Source organism: Tympanuchus pallidicinctus, unplaced genomic scaffold (genome assembly GCF_026119805.1).
Source record: "Tympanuchus pallidicinctus isolate F22 unplaced genomic scaffold, pur_lepc_1.0 scaffold29, whole genome shotgun sequence".
In the NCBI taxonomy this organism is placed as follows: domain Eukaryota; kingdom Metazoa; phylum Chordata; class Aves; order Galliformes; family Phasianidae; genus Tympanuchus; species Tympanuchus pallidicinctus.
The window spans coordinates 3,465,844-3,489,191 of NW_026294746.1; the positions used below are offsets into that span (position 1 = coordinate 3,465,844).

A 23,348-nucleotide genomic window follows, 5' to 3' on the forward strand; every position below is an offset into this window, starting at 1 on the left:
CTCAGAGCAGAATACCTGTACTTTTTCCCAAGCAATACACATCTTGTTTCCCCTACTAGATTCTTACAGCAGGAGAAATCCATGCTGCTCTGCAAGAGGAAGATCCTCCAACGCAATCAGAGAATAGAATAAGGGTAAGCAAGAGCTAAGAGCAGAAATGATGTTACCTGTAGGATCTTCATCCCCATCTCCATCTGGCTCCACCTCCCGTGTAATGGTGCTGATTATGCGAAGCTCAGGGAAGAGGGAAATGCCCTCAGAACTCTCAAACTCTGAAGCAGATCGGGCAAAATGGTTGATGCCACTCAGGCTGATTTTTGGTTCCTCTGGTTGCAAGACCATTACATATCCCTCCACAGAAGGAATAGAGACGCAGGCCTCTTCGTTGAAACACCTATGAGATACAGACACACATCCAAAGCAGCTATTTGAAAGGGAGGCACAATTACGCACAGTAATTACTTAATAAATTAAAACAGCTCTATCTCAGACCCAGGAGTCTCAGATAAATTCATCAACGTGGTGGAAGAATTCCCCAGCAAGGGAACAGTCTTGCAACTAATTTTTACTTACATTTAACATTTCGCCCCATTTTTTATGCTATGACTAACAGTACAGATAACAACTTTACTGAAGCTCGTGACACTGGGTATGTCCTCTCACTGATAAATCATCTCTTACATCTTCCTTACTACATTCTTAGGAAGAAAAGAGCAGTACTGGGAATAGCTCCATATTCAGATGTGACAGTAGATACAGTAGAAGTCTTTCATGTAGCAGAACTGAGATATGTCAGCATTTTTTCAGGCCTCAATATCACCATGCAGAGAAGCATTATTTCAGCACTAGAACATACTTGACAGTACTGGTGATTTTAAGCCTCCGGATTCCAGGTGTGGGGAACTGGCGAGAATTCAGATAGGAAATGTGCTGCATGGCCTTATCAACTCTGTCAATGTCATCCCCTTCTACGGTCACTGCTGACTGACTAGGGTTCATGTGGATCTGAAATTATAGAAGAGAGGAAAAAAAGGGAAACAGAAAAACGATCAGGTAATTAAAACAGAAGTTCAGCCCTGTTTACTCAGGTAAGCGCTGGGATAGTTACATCTATATTCAAAGCAGTAAGGACATAATTGATGGGCTTCACTTCCTTCTTCCAGTCAAATACGCTGAGTATTTTCTCCTTCAGGAAGGAAAATCTAGGCACTTGTATCAATTCTGATGTGAAGTAGTAAGACAGACAGCTAACATGAAAGATAAATTTAGCTTTGTTCATGAAACCTTACTATGAAAAATAATAACAATTTAAAATAAAAGATATCTTTGTTGGATTAATTCTACTAAGCTGCTTGGTAAGAATCTCTATCTGGTGTAGCTGGTGAAACAGAGGCTTTCAAATACCCAATTTCTTTCCTCAAGTTCCAGAGGACACCATAACTTCTGCTTTTAAACTCTGCTATGATCATATCTATACTAGAAAGATTTGCTAGTTTTCATGTAATTTTAATGCAACATCCCACAATTAAACAAGCGTATTTTAGTTAGAATGCCCCTAATTAACTACTTGCAAAATGTGCATCTATTATCAGCAGAGTAACATGCATAGTCCCCTTCATTAACAGGTGACTTTACCTTCACACCTTTGCCAACACCATCAGCAATTTGCAAATCCAGTCCCTCCTTGCAGGTATACAGGCAATCTATCACTTTCTTGTTCTCCAGTTTACCAGAACGAATCATCAAACCTGCCAGATTGCCTCGGAAGAACTGAGCCATGCGGAGCTCCCCACCTTCAGAAAGAAAGAAAGGAAAAATCTTTAAACATGTTGATTTTTTTTTTCTTTTCCATTTTTCTTTTGTAAAATAACAAATTTGCTTTGTGCTTTACAGCACATTATAGACATGCATGTTAGTTTTTCATCCATTCCGGGTGTTAACCTTGTCATTACGTTCAAGCAGAAAGAAAGAATTAAACAGTTCACCATGCACATGGCCTTCAAAACATGACGGTGTGACCATCTTGAACTGTTATTTCCATAACAAAAATTTCTTTTGCTCATACAGCGAGGTGGTGTTCAGAACCAAATAAATGAACCGAATCCTGAATTCTCACAATGAGCTGCCAACTCCAACTAGAGTTTTCCCTATAAAAGCAGCAGTGCCTACCATGTAGGAGCCAACAGCATCAGTCCTCTAGCTGTTAACTCTCTAGACTAAGCCAATCATTTCAGGCTCTATTTACACTCAGAGGAGAGAAATAAACTTCATAGCATCACTCAGGGTGTGAGGCAGTGGTACAGGCTGCCCAGAGAAGCAGTGGGTGCCCTGCTCTTAGAAACACCCAGGGTCAGGCTGGACTTGGCTCCGAGCACCTGACTGAGCTGCAGGTATCCCTCTTCATTGCAGTTGAACCAGATGGCCTCTAAGGGTCCCTTCCAACTCAAACAATTCTATGATTCAGCTCATGCTGTAGGACATATCTAAGAGTTAATGAATCCTCTCTAACCAAGCCTTCTTCTCTGCATGGAATTAAAGCAAGGAGTTTGAACTCAAGTCACTTTGTTTTACACATCTACATTAATTGCAGTCATCCAAGCATCTGACATATTTGATTTTTTTGATTACAACAAATGATCACCAAGTGAACTGGTAACCGGCAGCCATTGGACTCCACCTGGAAATTCGTACTTCAGAGTCATCACTTGGTAAGCTAAGAGATTTTTATAAAGGCGTCTGAGCTTGTTTTCAAGATTCTGGGCGATGAAAGATCCCTGACGTAACTCAGAAGTTTTCAGTAGTTAATTGCTGTGTTACAAATCTTAGTTCCAGTTAAGACTTGCACAGCTCCAGAATCTAGCTCCTGGATTCAATTACATCCTTGCCAAAAACATGATGCACAGCTAGAAATCTCATCTCAGTTTTCTTTAGACCATTTCAGGATATTTAAACCATACAGAACAAACTTGCCTCAACTCAAGACAAAAAATCCACTGAACTATAAATGTCTAATAGAATAAAACCCTGAAGCCAACCAGACCAAACTGGGAGCAGGTTTTTCTCATCAAACGAGTATCCAATCCACCGTCAATTATGAGAGGGAATTGTTTATATATCAGCAATCTGATGTAAATATGAAATTGTTTGAGTAAGAAGCAGGACTATCCAATTTCAAAGATCCTTCCCAAACTACAGAATGACTCTATGCACAAACATACCTTCATGCATATATGTACACACATATAGGATGAGGTGTATTTCTATTTTAACAAAACTGGATTAAATGAATTGTAGCTAGATAAATTTTGCATCAGCAACTTATTTTACACCACTTCACTGCAATCAAATGGTGGCAAATTTGTACATGGGTGTGCAAGTGGTTGGGGAAAAAAAAAAAGAAACAATGAAAAAAAAAAATCAGCTGGTAAAGCTCTGGAAATAAAGGCACAATGAAGAAACAAGCCTAGAAGAGGATTATGTGAAGGTCAATGGCCCAAACGCAATGCCTGCATTTCATGCTGTGTGTGAGATGAAGCAATGTCTTGGCTTAAAAATGAAATAAAACAGTAGGGAAAAAACTCCAGCAACCTGCAGAGGTCTCAGGCAGGGTTTCATTGTCATTTTCATTTCCTGTATATTCTGTAGAAGAGCAAGACAAAGAATAGGACAAGAGGGAAGTGACCAGGTCGTTAACAGTTTGGCAAATTCTCTCTTGGGTCACAGAAAATACACACCACCACTGCTCCTCAGAAGCAGCATTCATGACAAGACAATTTACTACTGATCACCAATGAGATGCAGCTCTAACAACTGACACAGCTTTCCTCCAATAATAATAATATTATCCTATGTACTGACCAGTCAATTTATCAGATGGAAGTGTGCAAAAAAAACCCAAACAAACAAACAAACAAAAACCAACAACCAAACACCAACAAACCAAAACAGAAAAAACCCCACCCCCAAAACAGCTTTTAACCTTCTTAAATAAATGTTAAGAGCACACAATTTCTCCCCACCTAGAGGTGTGCTGTATAGATAAGTTTGGGCAGCCTGACTTATTTAACAATGTTTGTAAGGCAAAGTTCATGGCCTCGTGCTCTAACTTCACTCTTTTGTCAAATCTCTTTTTCTTTTTGTGTTTAATTCCCTACAAATCAGACCTTTGGTGGAACCTTTAAAAAGGCAGACCAAAGAATTTTTGTCTTCCAGACTTTTAGTGCTCCTGTTTCAATCTGTTGTTATTAAAAAGTAGAGTGAAGTCAGAAGAAATTAAAGAATCATATCATGTTGCCAGTATGAAAGCACAGAAGTTTGTAAATTAAATGCTTTTGTTATGATGCAGAGTATGTAGAAGCCACTACACAATCTATCCACTCAGCTAGAACTTGGCTCCCAGTCTCATGAAAACCAGCCACTCTAATTTCCCCAGGAGCTAGAACAGATAGTTGGAAAGTTACAAACAGAATACGAGATGAATGATGGGGAAAATAACTGACTCAAAGTGACCACAAAATGAATTCAACACTAAAGTGACATCAATGCTGGAAGATAGAGAACTTCCCACAAATATTGTTCAATGGAGAAAATATTTTGATAATTTAACCTCCATTCACACTTCAAACCTTTAACATTCAAAAAAAAAAAAAAAAAAAAAAGAGTTATTATAAAACCTGAGACCATTCATTTAATGCAAATGTCCCAAGTTTTCCATTTGTCAGTCACTCACAAGCTATTTCTCTGCACTATGGCAGACTGCAACTACAGTCTACACTCTGAACTACAATAAAACAGGAATGACTCAGCACTGCTCTGACCCAGAAGATGAATTCATGGCACTGAGGATGTAATTTAGTCAGCAAGCCAAACATTTGACTGCAAAATAAGAGCTTTGTTACAGGGCTCTCCAGCAATCAGCTATCAGTGCTCCACAGTCAGATGCCTGCTACCTTTTTTCCTCAAGGGTTGCAGATTAGATTTCACAAGAACTAGAGAACATGAATCAGCATTTTACAGCTTGCAGAATTTTGTCATTTAACCAGAGTCTGTACGTAATAAAGCAGATGCTGCTTATATTTCTGTAAGCAACTGATAAAATACTCAAGAGACAGCACCACTGTGTTGCTTTTAGCTGAATTGTCTACTGGCTCCACTTCGATTTATGAGACCACTTCTTCTAAAACGTGCCACTCAACCTGCATGAAATTAGCATTCTCCATAAAAAGACCTCACAACTGTTCTTAAGGAGAAGTTACCTATCTGCATCCTCACACATACCAGAGGAACTTCTTCAGTGTAATGCTACCTGGTGAGTAGCTTTGTCATTCATACACACACTCAGCCAGTAAACAAACAAACCAGCTTGTGGAAAAAATGACTAAGAAGAACTATCAGATAACAAAAATCATATCCAAAAATATTCAGCAAGAAACATTAGAAGTTATCTTTCATGCAACAGAAAGATTAGCTATGTATTGCTAGGCTAACCACAAAGATCTCATTTAAAAAAACCCAACTAATTAAATGTATTAACAATTGTGAGCAGTTACCTTGCCAGCATGCCCCAACTACTAGCTGAGTTTCTATTTTCGAAGGATGAAGCGGATAATCTTCAGTCACTGGGAAAGGATCATATGAAACACCATCTACATACAGAGTCACTGCAGGAAATTCAACATTGAGGACATAATGGTGCCATTCTTTGTCACAAACCTAAATAAAGAAAGTATTAAAAATTCTTTTAATGTTAAAAAAAAAAGAAGGATTGCAGTTGAATAACCAGATCTGATGCACATTTTGCAAATGTCCACATGTGGACATTTACATTAAAACAACACACATTGCCCTGTACAGAACACAGTAGGATATTTCATGCTATCTTACAATGCAACCTATGTCAGGTAGCTGATGAGACCCAGCAGGCTGAAAAAGCACATAAAATATCCAGTCTCTTTTCTATCATTCTTCATGATCACAATATCCTTAATTCACAGAAATAAACTCTGCAAATGGTAATAATACCAAAGAAAAGACTTGGTATTATAGCACCTGCTTTCAAATGTAAAATAATTAAGATTAGATGAACGGGAAGAACACAAACAACTTTCATCCCAAACAGGAAGAAAGTACCTGCATCCCTAAGATGTGTATTACTTTATTTCTGTGGAGTAAATACCTAATTATGCAAATTGTCCCATAGCTATTTACAACATGTGTATCTACTGCTGGCAATGTGTAACATGTTACAGACTTTATGCCAGTGTGAAGAAGTATTAAGAAGTTCTTCTGTGATGCCATTAAACACTTTGATCTGCAACAGTGCTGCAAGCTCAGAAGTAATTGTTACAAACTGGAATGCTCATGTCCCCTGTTTCCATACGCATTGTGTTATTGTGTATTTAGTGAAGATAACTGACAAGACAGCTGAAGTTGGGCATTTTATTTTCATGCAAAAATCCACACTTCACTGCCTTTCAGGACAATGGCTTGGACTTTATTTCATGAGCATCCCACTGGACTGAATGAAAGCACTAGAGTAGCAAGTCAAAATTAAGTTGAACAGGTATAGCTGCATCTGTCCCTGACACTCACCACAAAGCAAACACCACTGGGTGCTACAGAACTCGGTATCAGGAGTCTGGAGTTGTAAAAAATACTTGTTAATAATTATGTTATTAGAGAGTTTAGGCTCCCATGTTTTTTCACTGCATTCTATCATTTTACCAGGCATTCCAAACTTACTTGATTTAGCTTCCAATGGAATTCTGCAGGCTTGTATGTCTTTCCCTCTGAAGGATCTTGTCGGAAGAGGAAAACAAGGCGGCAGTTGTGCAGGTACAGGGTGTAGTGGTGTCGATTCATATCTGCACAAGAGTTTCAAGTATTGTCATTGTCTCCTTTAAGTATTAGGCACTCAAGAAATAACTCACCAGTTCAGAATATTCCTTTGTAAACGCGCCAGTAATTGATAAACAAATGCACAAGCAAATCAGACATGTTAAGAGAGACAGCATCTCCACCTAGAAAAAATACATACTGCAGCCAATGCTGTCACTAAAGCTGATATGTGTATCTTAAGGATTTTTGGCAATATCAAGAATAAGGCTATTTGTGGATTGCTGGAGTAATACACCTACCACGACAAAACGAAATGCATAACATAAATAAAGTTAGAAAAACAAGCCTGACTCATTTCAGCTGAGGCTAGATAATTTATGTGCACATCTCTACAGGTAAGTACAGCGAAGAACAGCTTTGCAGCCCACTTCCTTTCACTTCCAAGAAAAACCTAGAGAAATCCACTTCAGGTTTCCACATATGCTACCACAGCACATAAAAACAAGACTCAACCAATTAGACTGTTCGTACTTGATGTACTGACAAACCTGTCTTGTCTGAATTGCAAAGAATTGTCTCTTTCTCTTTGGTTCCAGGCCCATGCCTCATCCACACTGAAATCATGAAGGGTTCTTTCAGATTGACTGTGACAACACCATCTGGAATCTTCACAGCCTGTGTGCCATTAAACTCAAAGACTTGGTCGCTGTCGTGACCATTATCAGTAGGAAGTCCTACGGTCCAGTTTGCAGCACTACTTGGAGAAGGAAGCAGTTCAGCTGTGCCAGAAGCAGCACCTGCAGTAAAAATGCTCACATGAAAACAAGGTAGTGACTAGAAAGATCACAGCTAGCTTCATATCAAACAGCTTCTAATGAGCATTAGTTTTGCAGTGCCAACTGTCAGTATTATGCATTACCATCACATATCAGGCAATTCTCCTATTGAATAATATGGCACTAACATTAGACATATCCAATATTACAATGTCTTCCATATGCTTAATTTCTGGGTAGCTTACTGATCTCACTAAAAATGCAGAACTTGACTTTGCCCTTATCTCAGGAACCATTACACTAACATCATTTGTCCCTCACACCCATGAAAATAATGCCTTTTTCTTGTCACTATGGTAACTGTAAGATCAATATCCACCCAGCTGAAGAGGTCTGCATAAGAACACCAGGCTGAAGCCAAGCATCCCCTCTCAGATCACCGACCAGTAAGACTGCACGTCTTTTAACATAATGTTCAGCCTATAATAAGCACTTTATCATAACAGAAGCATTCTTACCACAGAGTCTGTGAATGGATTTCTCAGAATAGGTGTCTCTATCGCAGCCTTTCCCAATATGATTGGTTTCTAGTTCAACTGTTGCCTGAATTGAGGTTATTGGTTCATCACATGTTTCCAAACGCATACTTGGGAAGAGTGCTAAAGAACCAGTACCAGGCTCATATTCTATTCTTTTGCTCCAACCTGTATAAATATTTGAAGAAACAACATTAAAAAAAACTCACCTTCTGTTTAACTGAAGGCACTGGCAAAGCAGATAGGAAGGAGCTCAAACTAACCTTGCCAGCCAGGCTTGCATGTAGGCTTAATGCTAATTTTAACCAATACATCCTCAGCAGCTCTCTTCTTCCCACAGTCATATGCAGTTACTGTCAGTTTATACTGATGCTCTTTGCCATAGCTCAACTTTTCTGTGTTTTTTATATAACCTGGCAACAAAAAAAAAAAGTGATATTCCAGAAATGAATATTTCAGGGTCACTGCTGTGTTAAATCCATACAGGTACCATCTGTGTACTTCAGACTGGTAACAAGACTTTAGAAGCCAAACAGATAAATGAATTAGACTTTCACTACCTGTGCTTTCAATGCTAGGCATGAGGTCCAGATATTTTAAAATTACACACATCCAGAAGATAAGTACAAATACACAGAGCAACAAGCATATACTGATCAGGCTCATCATAGTATATTACACTGCATTACATAATATATGTATATATGTATAATAATTAATAATATTGTATTACTCCAGAACAAACTATTCACAAGTGGAAACTGGTAAACAAACTTTATCAGATTAGCTGTTTCATCTGCAAAGCTTTAGAAATGTGAATACCCCCCAAAAATTCAAACTAAAGCCCAATTAAAACTGTCTTGTTTTGCTTAGTCAGGCTCCTTGGACCTCTGGAAACAGTCCACAGATCACAGACTGAATGGAAATGACCTAAACAAAACACTACACTTCAAACCCAATACCCACAGCACTGTAAACTTCAGAGCCACAAGTAAGCATCTGAAATGGAAAAAGCACGCTAACAGACTCCTATTTTTGAAAGCTGTTTAGCAAAAGAAAATTACAGGAAAAAAAAAAAAAAAAAAGGAAAAAAAAAGCTTACTAAGAGCTGGTTTAAAATGTAATATAGTTCTCTTTGTTTGTTTTGAAAAGTATTTTATAGGAAACAAAAGGTGCAAACTACCTGCTCCTTACATCAGTAGACAGTGACTATACTATGTACTGAAAGACATCTCACTTTTTATTATAAACATGTCCATTTAACTGCATCATAGGAAAGGGTTAAAGCAGGGTTGCTGCAGTTTTGTGCTGATCAATTTGAAGCCCTATGCCTAAGGCAGTGAATGACAGTAATTCCCCCTCTGTATTGCATCACATTCTTACCATCTTTGTCAATAGCAAAAGGAACATCCGGAGTTACAATTTCGTAGTTGCAGATCTGGCTGAACTGAGGTGAGCAATCTGCATCCACCGCTTCCACTTTCAGGATGTTGTCATACCTCTTCCCTTCAATAACTGTTGCCTTGTACGATTTCTCTTTGAACACTGGAGAATACTCATTAACATCATTCACCTGAATGTGTACTGTTGCTCTGGAAACAAAACACCAAAGTCAGTTTTCTTTACAGTGCAGATCTCCCATTGTTGTGTGGAGTCTGAAAGAACTCTCATTTACAGATGAAACTACTCTAAAATTTAAGCTCCCTGAGGGATGTCACCAATTACTAACAAGACTAAAAATCTAACTGGAAAAGCAGTGACTATTTTCCCCATGTGTTGCTATGTCATTCTGTTTAGTTCCAAGTTGTTGTTTACTATTGCTGTTTAAAATTAGATAACCAATATTGCAACTGATAAGCTGCTGCCACTTTCCAGAAATATAACAAAGTGCAGCTGTGACAAAACAGGCATTTAGTTCTGATAGCAGTACAATTCTTTCAGCTCTCTTCTGCTGTCAGAGTAGGTGATATAAACATCTAATTTCTATTTCATGTGAGTAAAAATGACAGACATGACTAGTCTTAGACTAAGAGCTCAGTCAAGTGCCTTTGATTAGCTTTCTTTTCATAATGAGGCTCTGGGTGCTGTATGTCAGTGAAAACTGATTTATTTCCAGGATATAGGAGTGATAGATTAGACAATTTAAATGAAAAAAAACTGCAGTAGCAAGATGCACTGTAACACATATACAGTAAGCTAAATAATCCTAACCAGGTTGGGTCAAGAAAAGGTGAAGAGTGGCAAGTATCTGAAATGTAAATAAAGAGCCCAATCTCACAGTCCTTGTGTAAAAGCAAAAGACTTAAAACGCTTATGTTAAAAAAGTATCTTTAAGGTTTTCTTTTATCCTGCATACCCAACTAATTGCACCAACAGAAGGCTTTCTGTAGCAAACACTGCTTGTATTCCTGACTACAGGAGCAGCCACAAGGCAGGAAACAGCAACAGTGGTTTACAGGTACAGGTTTTAGGAACCCATTATTCTTCCATGGCAAAAGAAAAACTGCAGAACACAGTCCTGGATCACAGAGCAACGCTGTGATTGACAGCTTCACCAACCTCAGCTGTCTTAGCTCACTACAGAGAGAAATCTGCACAGCCATAACACTGCATCACCTGGCAACCACACACATCACATCTCTACCAAGGAAGCTGTGTTTTACCTGCTCAGAAAGGCAGAAGATTGGCCACTTGTGTGCCAGACAGTTCAACTATTTATTTATCATTCATGCACTTACATGAGATGCCTAAGATAAGGTATTTCTGAATATTTACCAAAGAGATTGAATGGCTGCCTTTTTATTAGGAACTTTCCCAATTCTACTTTTGTTACCTTTTCTCTAGCCTACATAATTTGATAAAACTCATATTTTAGATTTATACATATTGTTCTGGATCTATCAAGATGGAAGTTTACATCTCAACCAACCTGTGCACAGGCACAAAAATACATTCCAGCTGTACAGTGAGAAGGAACTGTACTACAACACTGAACTGAGCAATTCCAGCCAACTAAACAAAATGATAACTGCCATCTTTTTGTTTCAGATCTTTCTTCAAAAGTAAAATTGAGTCAAATAGAAATTCAACAGGAATACCTATTTTCCACCAGTATAACCCTTAACAAGATAACCTTCTGCTGTGTATTTGAAGTAGCTTTATCTATACAGCTATAGAATAACAACTGTATTTGTCAGCAAGATGACTGCTGGTAAACCAGTCCTCATCCTGTTTGTGTCCTCCTTGCTTTGCACTGACAATAATCTTCCACATGCCTGGCAGATGTTGACACCAGGGTGTTGTTATACAGTTACTTGCAAGTCAATTGAGAGCAATTAAATTGTGGTTTATTCTTTGGATGAAGATTGCTTTGTTCCCATCCTTTAATCTAGGCAGAGAAGAACCTTATGCTATTGATCTTGCTTTTTAGGGTGAGGCCAGCTGGAAACAATAGCAGTATGCATTCTCTTCCACTTTGTCATGGCTTATTGAACAAGATTTGTTGTCTTAAAAACTGAATTCTCAAACAATGTCCATAGCTGGTATCCCATGTGGAGTCTTTATATCAACTCAAGTCAGATATTAAATATTTCAAGAGCTCTGAAGAGCCTTCAGAGATGTGGAGGGCAAGGCAGTATCATTGAGAATACAGTTAGAGATATCAAAACAGTTCATTTCCATTTTGCTACTATTTATGTTGCCATAATACGAAAGTCTTCCACTACTAACACTTGGTTTGCATTACTCCGAACGCACAGGACATAAATCACCGGGAACAGGAGACCAGTTGAAACCAAACTTCCCCTCAGCCAACCACAGATTCACTTACTTGTGGGATTTTTTTGCATTTGCTCCATCTGGTCCCTTCCCACAGTCATAGGCCTGTATGGTGAACGTGTAGTCCTTCTGCAGTTCACAGTCGAGTTTTTCTTTGGAGCGTATTATTCCCTCACCAGTGGATTTATCCACTACCACTGCTTCAAAGGGGACATTTTGCCCATGAATTTTAAATCCACAAATCTCACCTACAGATTCAAAGCAACAGAGGTTAGAACTGGTCAACATCACTACGCTTTTTTTCTTTTTTTAAATGAATGACCAAATAGTTTGCAGCCAAGGGTTTGTGAGGGTCTGTGGACAAAGCAAGAGCACTGTGCTTTAAAATGGGTGATTTCTGGGAAACTTTAGTAAAAAGAAGCATATGTCTGCCTTCCAAGCAACTCGTTTACTTGCATCCATTCATGCAGGAGTACAAAAGAGAAAAAGAGAAATGTAGACAGGCATTTCACAGGAGTACTTGAGATAGCTCTAGGGTAAGAGTAGAACTTATGAGAGCACACAGCCAAGGCCACTTGTAATCTCTTCTATGCCAAGCTACTGGGAATAGCTGGGCAGCTTGTTTATTTTGACCAGAGCAAAAGGTTAAAATGCACAGTTACAAGTCAAGGGATGAGAAAGCTTCAAGGACAGGTTCAGCACCTTAATTACAGAAATTCTGTCAACAGATCAATGAACAAAGTCTTCCTGTGCAATGTACCTGACTAAAATTAGGGAATCAAAATAAACTACTGAATGAGAAAGGTAGAAATACCAACTTCTCAGGCATCCATTTCAACAGCTATCTACTAACAGACCAAACTTCTTAATCGAGAAAGCTCTCATAAGGGACAATTCGGTAGGCTTTCCTTTCCATTCAATCTCTTCATCCTAATGCACTTGAAGTGAAGCTCCTTGTCCATCATTCTAAAACATGTCTGAGCTTGAGATTACGTTACAAGTCACCTTGCTGGCGCAGATGGGTCAATCTGTCAGCAGGTAATGAGGACTGAGCCCTTGCTGATCCAGCTGCACTGACAAATCCACTCAACCTTTGATCAGCTGTGCTGTGTTTTTACCTGTATAACTTGTTACAAAAGGGATTCTCTTATACCAACATAAAATACTAGTTTATTATAACTGCAGTGGTATCACTGTACCAAGAAGACATTCCTACCATAGAGACACCTACAATCATTTTAAAAATGCACTCGATTCAGATTTTAAGCTATTGAAATACATACTAGAAGCAGCATACTGCACACAAGGTGGTAATAATGCTTTGGCAGCAATATATTTTACCAAGCATATGAAAAAATAATGTCCAAAGAAAGTAAACTATCAGTGAAAACATCAGAAAATGTTCATTTTCCCCAAATCATCAGTGCCCACATAATGTACCCCAATGGTTCAAATGGATGTCTGATGTACAGATATTTCTAACCGAGGGTTTGGTTACATAACAGTTCTTATCAATATATTTTAAATTAGAAAAGAACGGGGAGAATAAATGGGACAAAGAGCATGACAGGATCTTCTGTTTAAGTGCTGATTCCCCATTTCATAACCAAAGTTAGTGGGTTAATATTCATAAAAGGGATAGAAAGAACCCTTTATCACCTTCTTTGGTGACTGTCACCTCAAAACTCTCTAAAGGGAGAAAAGATAAACCCAAGTCAGTAATACAGGAGAGGCTGAAAAGGGAACAAATAAGGAAAAGGCAAAGATGCACACATTACACAGAAAAACTTTGGAAAAAAAAAATCTTTTACAATTGCAGTGGTGATTTGTTGTAACTGTTACCATTTTAGAGTTTTAGTTCTGTTAAATATGATTTAACCTTTTATCTCCAGATTATCATTCGTAGAATTCTCAAGTTAGAGGTTTAAATTGCAGGCTTATCTGCAAGCTTCTTGTTTTTTAAAGAATTCAGCTGCTAAACAAGAAATGTTCCAAATTTCACGTTGAGAAATTATCCATAAAGTTGAATTTTCATCAAAATTTATCACTACTCTTCTATTTAAAGACAGGGTCGATACTTTAAACAAACTTTTAGCTATTCTACTGAAACCTCCATGTCGCTGAAAGTAAAACCACTCCGTATTCCTGTTTTGATCTCCAGTAATTTAAAAATAAGAATAAACAGCCATTGGATGTTTGTGCTTCCAAACCATATTTTATCAGTACAGGCTGCAGCATTTGCAAAGTTTAAATACTGCATAAACTCAACATGAAGGAGCTGCAACAGCTCTGAATTAAACATGGACACGCTCAAGTTTGACCCTAATGATGGTAAAAGCTTTAACTGAAGACATTTGGGCAAGTAGGAGGAATTTGTACATTTTCTTAGCAGTGCATTTCTTTTCCAGGTTCAACAACCAACCAACACTTTCTACCATTTGACTGGTGTAAGATGACCGCACGAGGCCCCCTGAAGGGCTTCACAATTTTAATGAAGATATAATTAACCACGTTCTTCACTCCACTGTCAGTTATGATTTTGTTCAAACCCCCTACAACCACCTTTTACAGATCATCTAACACACTAATTATTTTTTTCCTGACTACCTGAATTGCAACATAGCACAGCAAATTTGTACCCATAAAATCACCTTGGGCAAAAGTCCTTTTAATTCTCACATGTTTCCAACAACTTGCAGCTTTCCAGTTCTCTGTTCCAGAGCGTCCTCAGAAAGAGATGGAGCACTAGAACTGCACAGAAGTGGTTTTTCTTGAAAGGCAACTTTCTAGTAAAAATACCATTAACAAAAAAATACAATGAATCCTGATTGGTAGCCCTTCTTTTCCAAAGGAGCCAGTTTCTGAAGCAGCTCTTGTTAAGCCCTCCCTGAAGTCCACATCAGGTAGCCCCTGGATTTATAATCAGCTCTTTATCTCAATGCACACATATACTGTCTCTCTGAGACATCCTCACAGTTTAATTCTGTCTATTTCTACATAGGATATAAATACAACCCTGGATTTTAATATGGCAATAGAGTCATTCATGAACATCTTACGCTTCAATGTGTGGCTGGCACCACTGGTTAATGATAACTGCCAATCCACCTGCAAGAAATCTCCTGTGCATTCCAGGATTTCTAACCTCGAGAAGCACACATTGGGTATGAAACATGAAGGTTACTGAAAAAATATATGAAGGGAACACGAAAGCAGAAAGCCTGGTATGGGAGGAACAGGGAGAAGCATGTTAATGTAGCAGTTACCCATCTGGGACAAAGGGAGGCTGGTTAACTACTGGTCACTTCATAACAACCTGTAGTGGCCTTCAAGCTCAGGCACCAACTCCAGTTTTGGCTGTTAAGACATTCAGGCATCCAGGCTTCCAAGCAAAGACATAAATAAGCTTTTCAGTTAATATCCATGTGTCTCCAGATGCTTTTTAGGGCACAAAGCTTTTGTTCAAGGTGTACTAGAGATCAATGCCTTCCAGGTATTTCCCAGAACAACAACTGACCCAACATAATTGTATTTTCTGCTTCACGCTAATGAGATTAACAAAAATCCCTTTTATTACTGCATGGGCAAAGTACTTCAAACTGTACAAGTTACAGTGCCTAAGAGCTACAGGGTTACCTATGGTAAAAGTGCACTAAAGAAGCAAATGCACAGCTCCCATCTCTTTTCTCCAAAATGTCACACACTGATTTAGAACTGTTTCAAGACAAATAAGACAACTTACAGATGAATACTCCCATACATGGATGATATTCCTTTTTCATTTCAGTTACGAAATGCATATATTTATGTGGTAGAAGTGAAGATTTTCTATGATAATAGAATTTTTACAGTGATTTTTTTTTCCATTGAACAAGCTCAGTCCCACGCACGGTATTTGGTGGCAAACGTGCTCCCTAAGGTTCCATGCTATGTCACATATACACGTCACTTGTTCTGGTTTCACCTTGAAGCTGAGATTCACTGCTGAAATGAATTTCTCTCTTCTCATTCGTAAAGAGAATAAAGATAGACCTGTAATTGGATTTTTATTTGATACATTGGGAACCGTTCAGCTGAACGCCATGTCAGTGGGATAGAACTTTCACAGTTTTCTGACTCAGCTGTACTTACAGTTGAAAAATTATCTATCTCACTTCACAGATACGGCTGCACACCGCATTTGATGTGCATTTGTTGAATTACTCCTTGGATGTGACAAGATCAAATCCACAGATTACACAGTGGCATTCATCTTCTCCACATATTGTTTCCTTACAGCCACCATCCAGCTGAGCACTGCATTCACGTCGGCCTGCTGCAGACAGGATGTCAGCACAGCTCCCTGCCCTAACCAAACAAGGGCTGGCAGCACGGCATGGAAATGTGGTGCTCACCCACCAGCCCACTGCACTGCACATCACCAGGGAAAGGCAGACAAAAGGTTCGGTGGATTTCATTTGATTTTAAAAGAGCAAATTCAGATTCTGCAAAACCATTTTCAAAGCTCTATTTGTATTCATGCTCTAAGTTAAAAACTCCTAACCCCCATAAAAATAATTCTTGCGTCCCAGAACAGTAAGAGCAAACTGTGTATTGTAACGTGTTTTTCTCCAGGTTTTGGAAGGCAGGGGAATCAGAACCTTATGACAGGTGCACCAACAACTCAAGAAACTTTTCCTTCCCCAAAGGAAACACTTCAAACCTTTGGCTAGTAAGTAAGACCCTCAGCAATATACACTCAGCTACATGAAGACATTCAGATGCAACAGCTTGCTTCAAATGCAATACAAAGTCAGTTCCATTTTGCATGGTGAATAGAAAATCCGTACTAAGAGTTTCTAACATTAAACTGACTTTAGACATGAATTATGTTAACATACAATAAAAAATGTTGTTGCCCTTTGTTTTATGATCAAATTCCAGCATGACTCAATTTGTAACATAGAGCAGTTTCAGTGAAGAGCTAGAAAGGTCATCATCTTCCCAGGCAGATCCATAACAAATACAAAAGACTGATGCCAGAGGGTCTCTGTGAATTGCACAGATCCAGCACATCTAAAATCAAATTCTGCCTTCAAAAGTGTATTGTTTCAGATGCAAAAGCTTACCAAGTTATTCTAGAAGTAGATGTCTAAACAACAGTGTTTTTGCATACCTAGGTGTAAGGATCCTACCCACAGCAGAGTGAAGCAATAAGATATTCCTCCTCCTTGCCCCACAGTTCATGTACTACAGAGCATTTGATGAACTGTTTTCAAGATGTTTTGACATGCTCAAATTTGAAGTGAAGCAAAAGATTACTTCAAATATTTTAAAGCTACAGACAGTTCAGAAGGGTTGAGAGCTCAATTAGGAGGCATAGTTAATTAAAATATCCAACCTTCTGAAGCGTGAACAAATCTGATTTGCAACACCCATATACTACTTAGGGCTGAAATAGGCATTTAATCCTGAAAATGCTTTGTTTTGCTGTGAGAACATGCTGTCACTAACCTAATGGGTTTCTCACACGTAAACACCCACATAGATGCTGCTGGACAATAACAACACTATTCTCCATCCTAGGACGTGGCTACCACACCACCAACTAAAATTGGTAATGCTGATTCAACACCACTCCCACATCTGGCTCCTCAAAGACAGATTCAAGTATTGTTCCATTTCATGGCAGACATAAAAAATATTTATTTAACCAACTAATCTGCAAGTATAGAGTTTAAGCCTGTGTTGACCACTACAATTAACTTAAATACCTGCAGATGCTGGATAGAGCTTCTCAAACGTGGTTTTCTACTATTTTGTCAAACCATGGGAACAGCCTTCCATAATAATGGATCCAGTTAATGAATATTCTTGCATGGTAGATTCCAGAAAAAAAAAGCCACCATTGAACAACAAACACTACAGCAGAATTTTGTAAGAGAACTGCTGGCTGTCAGTCCCATGTCAAAAGCGAAAAGTTAGCATACACTTGGCAAATGGCTTTTGCATCATCTCCTCTATGCTTTGTTAGAGAAAAAAGCCTTCAAACAGCTCTACACCACTGAGGTATATAGGAGATAGAAGACTTGGATTCATCATTTCCAAGCAAACAAACAATCCTATCTGTGCTTTAGTGCTCTGATCTGAATCAGAAAAAAACAAAGCAAAAGGAATGATGTTTCATCTGCATCATTCAAGCTGCAAATCTCAGTCCAGAGATGCTCTGCTCATGTAGCTGAACAGCACCTACAAGAAAAGACCTCTTCAACTCTACTCCACTAATCTAACAAGAGACTGTAAGATTATGAACAGTCAGCTTACTTCCACATCTCCTCAGGCAGTATTAAGCCAGTACCAGTGAAAGACTCCATTAACAGAGAAGATACTGAAGATATCCGTGCAAGACGAGCTCAAACCCACTTCACAACATTCAGACTCTTCCCAGATGCAGGAACCTGCTTCCATTTAGGAAAACTTCAAAAGAGCTGAGCTTCCCTCCACAATTCCTCCCAGAATTAAACAGAGGTCAGATTTCCAGCACTATCTCCTAGCTAAAGGAACCTCAGCCATAAGACACATTACATCATTAAATAAGTCTCAAGCTTCACAATTCTGAAATTAAAAAAAAAAAGTGCTGAGAATAATGTTCTCTTATGTCACCTCCGCTCTGACACTGACCAAGCTGTGAAATATCAGTGATTCTTTGAGTAGAAGAGGTTTTCCTCTTCTTCACATTTTCTAAAATTCCAAAATGCTACACAAACTTATCACAGAAGGCCTGAATTTTAACAGAAACTTCCAAAAAAGTTCAAATGCTGCAGAAAGGAAATGCAATCTTAATTCTACTAATGTCTTCTCAGTCTACTAAGACGAATGCTCTAGGAGAACTCAAAACTGTTTGGAATGAGAAGGAAATGTGCATTTCAGAACTCCAAACAATGCTGCGAAATGTGGAATCTGGAGGACTGAAGAAAAGGTTAGATGCTATGCAAAGGAATTCAGAAAAAGTAACACAGGTGCAATTGAAAGAGTATCTACAATATGCACTATTCTCCACTTGGGTATGTGAATATGGCTGTAAATATCAAATAAAACCATGGTCCATGCATGGGTGTTTCCTAGGATCTATAAGCTACAAACATGACACTGCTGTTGGGAAAATACGCTCAGTAACACACAGTATTTGCAATCAAGACAGCATTCCCACTTCTTAAAAAATAAAACTAGATAATTTATTTACCTGCAAAACGCAGAGGTGCATCTTTGTCCAGGGCTATTAAAGGGGGGTCCAAGAGAACTGTGTTGTCATTTTCTGTGATTATCCCATGATACGTCGTTTCAATCCATGGCTTATGCTTGTTAACTGAAAGGGGGAAAAAAAATAATCCAGGTTAGCATTTTTGAAACCAAGGACTTCTAAAACAAACTCCTTATAACACTGCCTTCATTTCTGTTTTCTGAATCTGAAGCAGTATTTTACTAAATTCAAACATCTGAGACAAAATCCTGGCCAGGTACCTTCAGAAGAGCCCACGGTCCCTGCAGGCTTCCCAAAAGTAACTCAGATCTAAATTAGTTCCTTTTAAATATGCTGGGATTTAAGATGGCCCTGAAGTGCAATTCAAAATCCTTTTAACAGCGATGGGGAGCTGCTCTCAGCAGTGCCAAACATCACACCAGAAAAAACCATATTCAGCAGCAGACAAGAAAAGACTGGCCAACAGGAGACACCAGGGGGCTGCTGAAACTCTGCTTCCCTCCAGCCTGGAAAACTTGGCATCTGGTTGGTGGATTATTCTTCAGAGAACAGGAACTAATAATCAACACTTTGCATGGTTTCAGCATTTTTTTGCGTGTGTGTTTATTATTATTATTACTAAGAGAGCAGATAGAGATCAAAAGGAGAGCTGCAGGAACTCTGCTGAAGCTGTGGAGCTATGTCAGTGCAAGGAAACTACAGGAGAGGCTACAGAAAAGGGCAAGGTGCAAGTACAGCACTTCCATATCTGTGCTGCAGAGGTGCAAAGCAGATGATCTGTGCCCCTCTGCTTTTGCAGGACTTGCACCTTAGTTTTCTTTAATCTAGCATACAATTACTGCAGATTGCAAACATCTGCATGGAACCATAACCTCTGGCCCATTTTGATATCTTACAGGATGCCCTGAAATCTGAGCAGCACCCAACCTGCTGTATCACCTATTTAGCTTGAGGAGACAGTGAAGCTCCTCCCAAGCACTGCCTATAGAAGCATTCTTCAGATCTGCACACAACAATCTGTAAAGCAATGGCCAGAGTGTGTTTAAGACAACAGGTCTTCCTCTGCTGTTAGCTTTCCTTATCAGCTTGAAAAAAGTTTTTGTAGAATATCATGAAAGATATGAGACAAAATCATACGTTACCTACCAGGTCCTCAGCTCCTATGCAACAACCCATGAGAGAAAGCCTTTGTTATTAATTATCTTTACAAAAGACTTGCTAAATACAGCGCATAGAAACAGGGCATGTGGTTATCAACTACCTTTTCCTGACATCTGAATATATTCTTTTTGGTCTGGTTCTCTTCATGCTGAGTTCCCACATGCACCAGTTCTACCAGTTCTGTTTTGGGCAATGTGTATTTGTCACTTCATAAAACCTCTCAGGCTATCATGCACTCTTCTTGCTTATTGAATTAACACTATTTCCCCCCAGATCTAATTCTGGAAGGCTCTAGAAAACACTCACTTGGAGGCCAAAACCATGCCAGCATCAGCAGATGATGCAGCCATGCATAAGAAAAGCCTTGTTTTTTGTATGTTAGAACATCTAACATGTCATTACTGATAGCATCCAGATTTTGGTCTTTATGAGATACAATACTTACAACCTCTAAAATAAGAGCCTGTGCAATCACAACCAAGTCTGCATGACATTGCTGTGCAGTTCAGCCCTGCTGCCTCACCCTGCAGAATTACACAAGTGGACTGTCAAAGTGGCAGAGACACAATGCTAACCTAGACTGCAGTGCATTCAAGATGCCTGTCATGCACTTACCCTGAGAAATTTAAAGAAAGAGAGATAAAAGGACACTGAGATGATTAAACATAGATGCAGGGAACTCATACAGGAAACCATAACGTTCTCTTGATCCACTTTCATCTGCCATCTTTTACTGGTTAGCAGCAACAAACTGATGGAGAGTAAAACCTCTTCATACACAACGATGCAGCAAGAGAGAATTTGCAATGAACTACTTTAACACAAAGAGTGCTTAATTACTGCCTTGTGGTTTTACTCAATATGGCAGCACTATTTTTATTGCCTCAATGCACTCACACGGGCACGATTTCAAGATTCAGCACAGCACACATTCAGCTCCAAGTCAGCTCACCCAGAAGTACACTGCAGCACCCTCCAAGGAACTTGGTGTTTTAAACCAAACTTCTTCACATTCAAAGGGTCCAACACATCATTCTGCCCTGGGTGGGAAGGCACCCATGTCTGTTACAGTGTAAGTCTCTCACTGAAGCACACCTCCTCATCCAAACCTGCTCTAAAACAAAAGTGCTTTGCTCATACAGCTCTGGCAGTCAGAAACACAATGAGGATGCAGCTGTGTATTTCTGTTGGTGGCGTAGCTCTGGCTGTTATTACCTAGCTGAACATCTCATATGACTGAGTTCTCTTCTGCTCATCTTCACCTTCTCAAGACCTAGCATAAAAATACCAGCACAGATCTCTGTCAGAAAAAAAAAAAATAATAAAAAAATTTAAAAAAGCATCTTCATTCTAATGCTTCTAAACATAGATAATATATATTCTTTAAAGCCTTGACAAAACTTCTCCTAATTTAGCAAGTGATGATAAATCCCATTACGGTCGGATAGGGAGTTCTACAAAAGCTTAAAGTACCATAACCACATGTGAACACAATTATGATGAGTATGCTAAGCATCTGCAAAGCCTGGTGAACCTTCAAACAGGCCCAGTTAAAAGCAAAGTCATGTCATTTTATTGTGCTGCAGACAATCAAATCATAAAGCTTAAACCCCTTTGTGTTTAGGAAGGCTAAAACGTCGCTGGATTTTAAAGCATAAAGCTTAAATCCCTCTGTGTTTATGAAGGCTAAACATCACAGGATTTTAAATCGCACACTGAACTAATTGCTGAATATCCAGGAAAGGCCCCTTATCTGCACTTGCGATCTCCTGACTCCAGCACAACCACGCAGTGTAAGAAATTCTCAAGCTAGCATTTGAAAGATGAAGCCAAGCTTATGAGTAATTCATTAATGCTTCTCTTGAAACAACTGCAGAATTGAAGCAAGAACGATTCTGATGTCAGTTGGCTTCAGTAACGTTAAATGCTGGACTGACAACTACCCTCCCACTTTTTTTTTCCTCTGAAAACATTACAAAACTCCTGAAATCTGCAGAGAAAGTTGTCCACAGCCACACTGTTAACTTCAAACTGAAACACTCAGTCTGTTCCTAAGCTTGACACTTAGTGCCCTGAGCTGTTAATCTCCTGCCATGTAAGTGGGATAAACTACGCTGCTTCCCTTGAAATACAATATTCACACTATTTGTGAGTGCCTCCATTGGAATCTGCTGTAAATCCCAACCAGCACTGAATGCAGTCAAGTGGAGGAAGCCTCCTGGCACACCACGGCAAGCTGCCTTCTACTTAGCGGTCAGTGACCAAATATCTTTCAGAACAGACAGCCTACCTCCTTTTCCCCAGCAGCAAACTGAGCAGCACATCTCACATTAGAGCTTTTATTGCTGCCAGACAAAGGCAGAATGTGCATCTGCAAGGTGAGCACGAGCAGCACGGCCAACTTAGACCTGAAGATAATTGCTGCTAAGCTAGAGGAGGAAAGAGAAAGAATACCACTACTGAACCTGGGGTTTTTAAATACCATTCACTCCAAGGGAATGCACTCGGTTTCTCATGATACCAAAGAGACCAACTTCCTCCAATATCAACTATCAACTAATATCAACAACTCCTGGCTGTTCTCAGAAAGATGTTTCTTAAAGGAAGGATGTTCCTCCAACAGCTGGCTGATGCTACAGAACGCAATCCATCAGATCAATTAGCAGCATTTTCTCCTGCTGCTTAGAATTAACGAACGCAAATTTATGTGTTGATAAGACAGTGGAGTTCAGGGCTAGCCTGGAAACTTCAGGCAAAAGCTCCAGTCTTAAACTAACCAAATGAATTCAGTTCTACTATTTGAATGCAAACATATTCAATGCACTTCTCCAAGTCTCTTCGGAGGCCTTCAGTTATCTCCTTATAAGTGGTCAAAAGTTCATTTGACTTAAGTGGGATCTGGCATCTACGTAACTGCAGATTTAGAGGCACCTCAACCAAAAAGAACTGCAGCTGACAGTATTTGTTTTTTCTACTGGATAATTATTTCAAGTATATGGTGCTGCTGAGGCATGCTACATA

At 39.1% G+C, this 23,348-nt stretch overlaps 1 protein-coding gene across 5 annotated transcripts in view; it reads right to left on the reverse strand.

The window, feature by feature from the left end:
• Window positions 1-23,348, reverse strand: part of CLSTN1 (calsyntenin 1) — a 35,038-nt gene that overhangs the window by 6,773 nt on the left and 4,917 nt on the right. For 2 of the 5 annotated variants that reach the window (XM_052691451.1, XM_052691455.1), the window contains exons 2-14: window positions 19,149-19,271; window positions 13,586-13,615; window positions 11,979-12,174; window positions 9,533-9,741; window positions 8,413-8,562; window positions 8,132-8,317; window positions 7,386-7,634; window positions 6,742-6,863; window positions 5,550-5,712; window positions 3,589-3,639; window positions 1,636-1,793; window positions 857-1,005; window positions 168-394 (exon numbers count right to left, since the gene is read on the reverse strand). In XM_052691451.1, the coding sequence (XP_052547411.1) occupies window positions 168-394; window positions 857-1,005; window positions 1,636-1,793; window positions 3,589-3,639; window positions 5,550-5,712; window positions 6,742-6,863; window positions 7,386-7,634; window positions 8,132-8,317; window positions 8,413-8,562; window positions 9,533-9,741; window positions 11,979-12,174; window positions 13,586-13,615; window positions 19,149-19,271 (2,013 nt within the window). The remainder of the gene's footprint in view (window positions 1-167; window positions 395-856; window positions 1,006-1,635; window positions 1,794-3,588; window positions 3,640-5,549; window positions 5,713-6,741; window positions 6,864-7,385; window positions 7,635-8,131; window positions 8,318-8,412; window positions 8,563-9,532; window positions 9,742-11,978; window positions 12,175-13,585; window positions 13,616-19,148; window positions 19,272-23,348) is intronic. The other 3 variants (XM_052691453.1, XM_052691452.1, XM_052691456.1) reach the window with 3 other exon arrangements.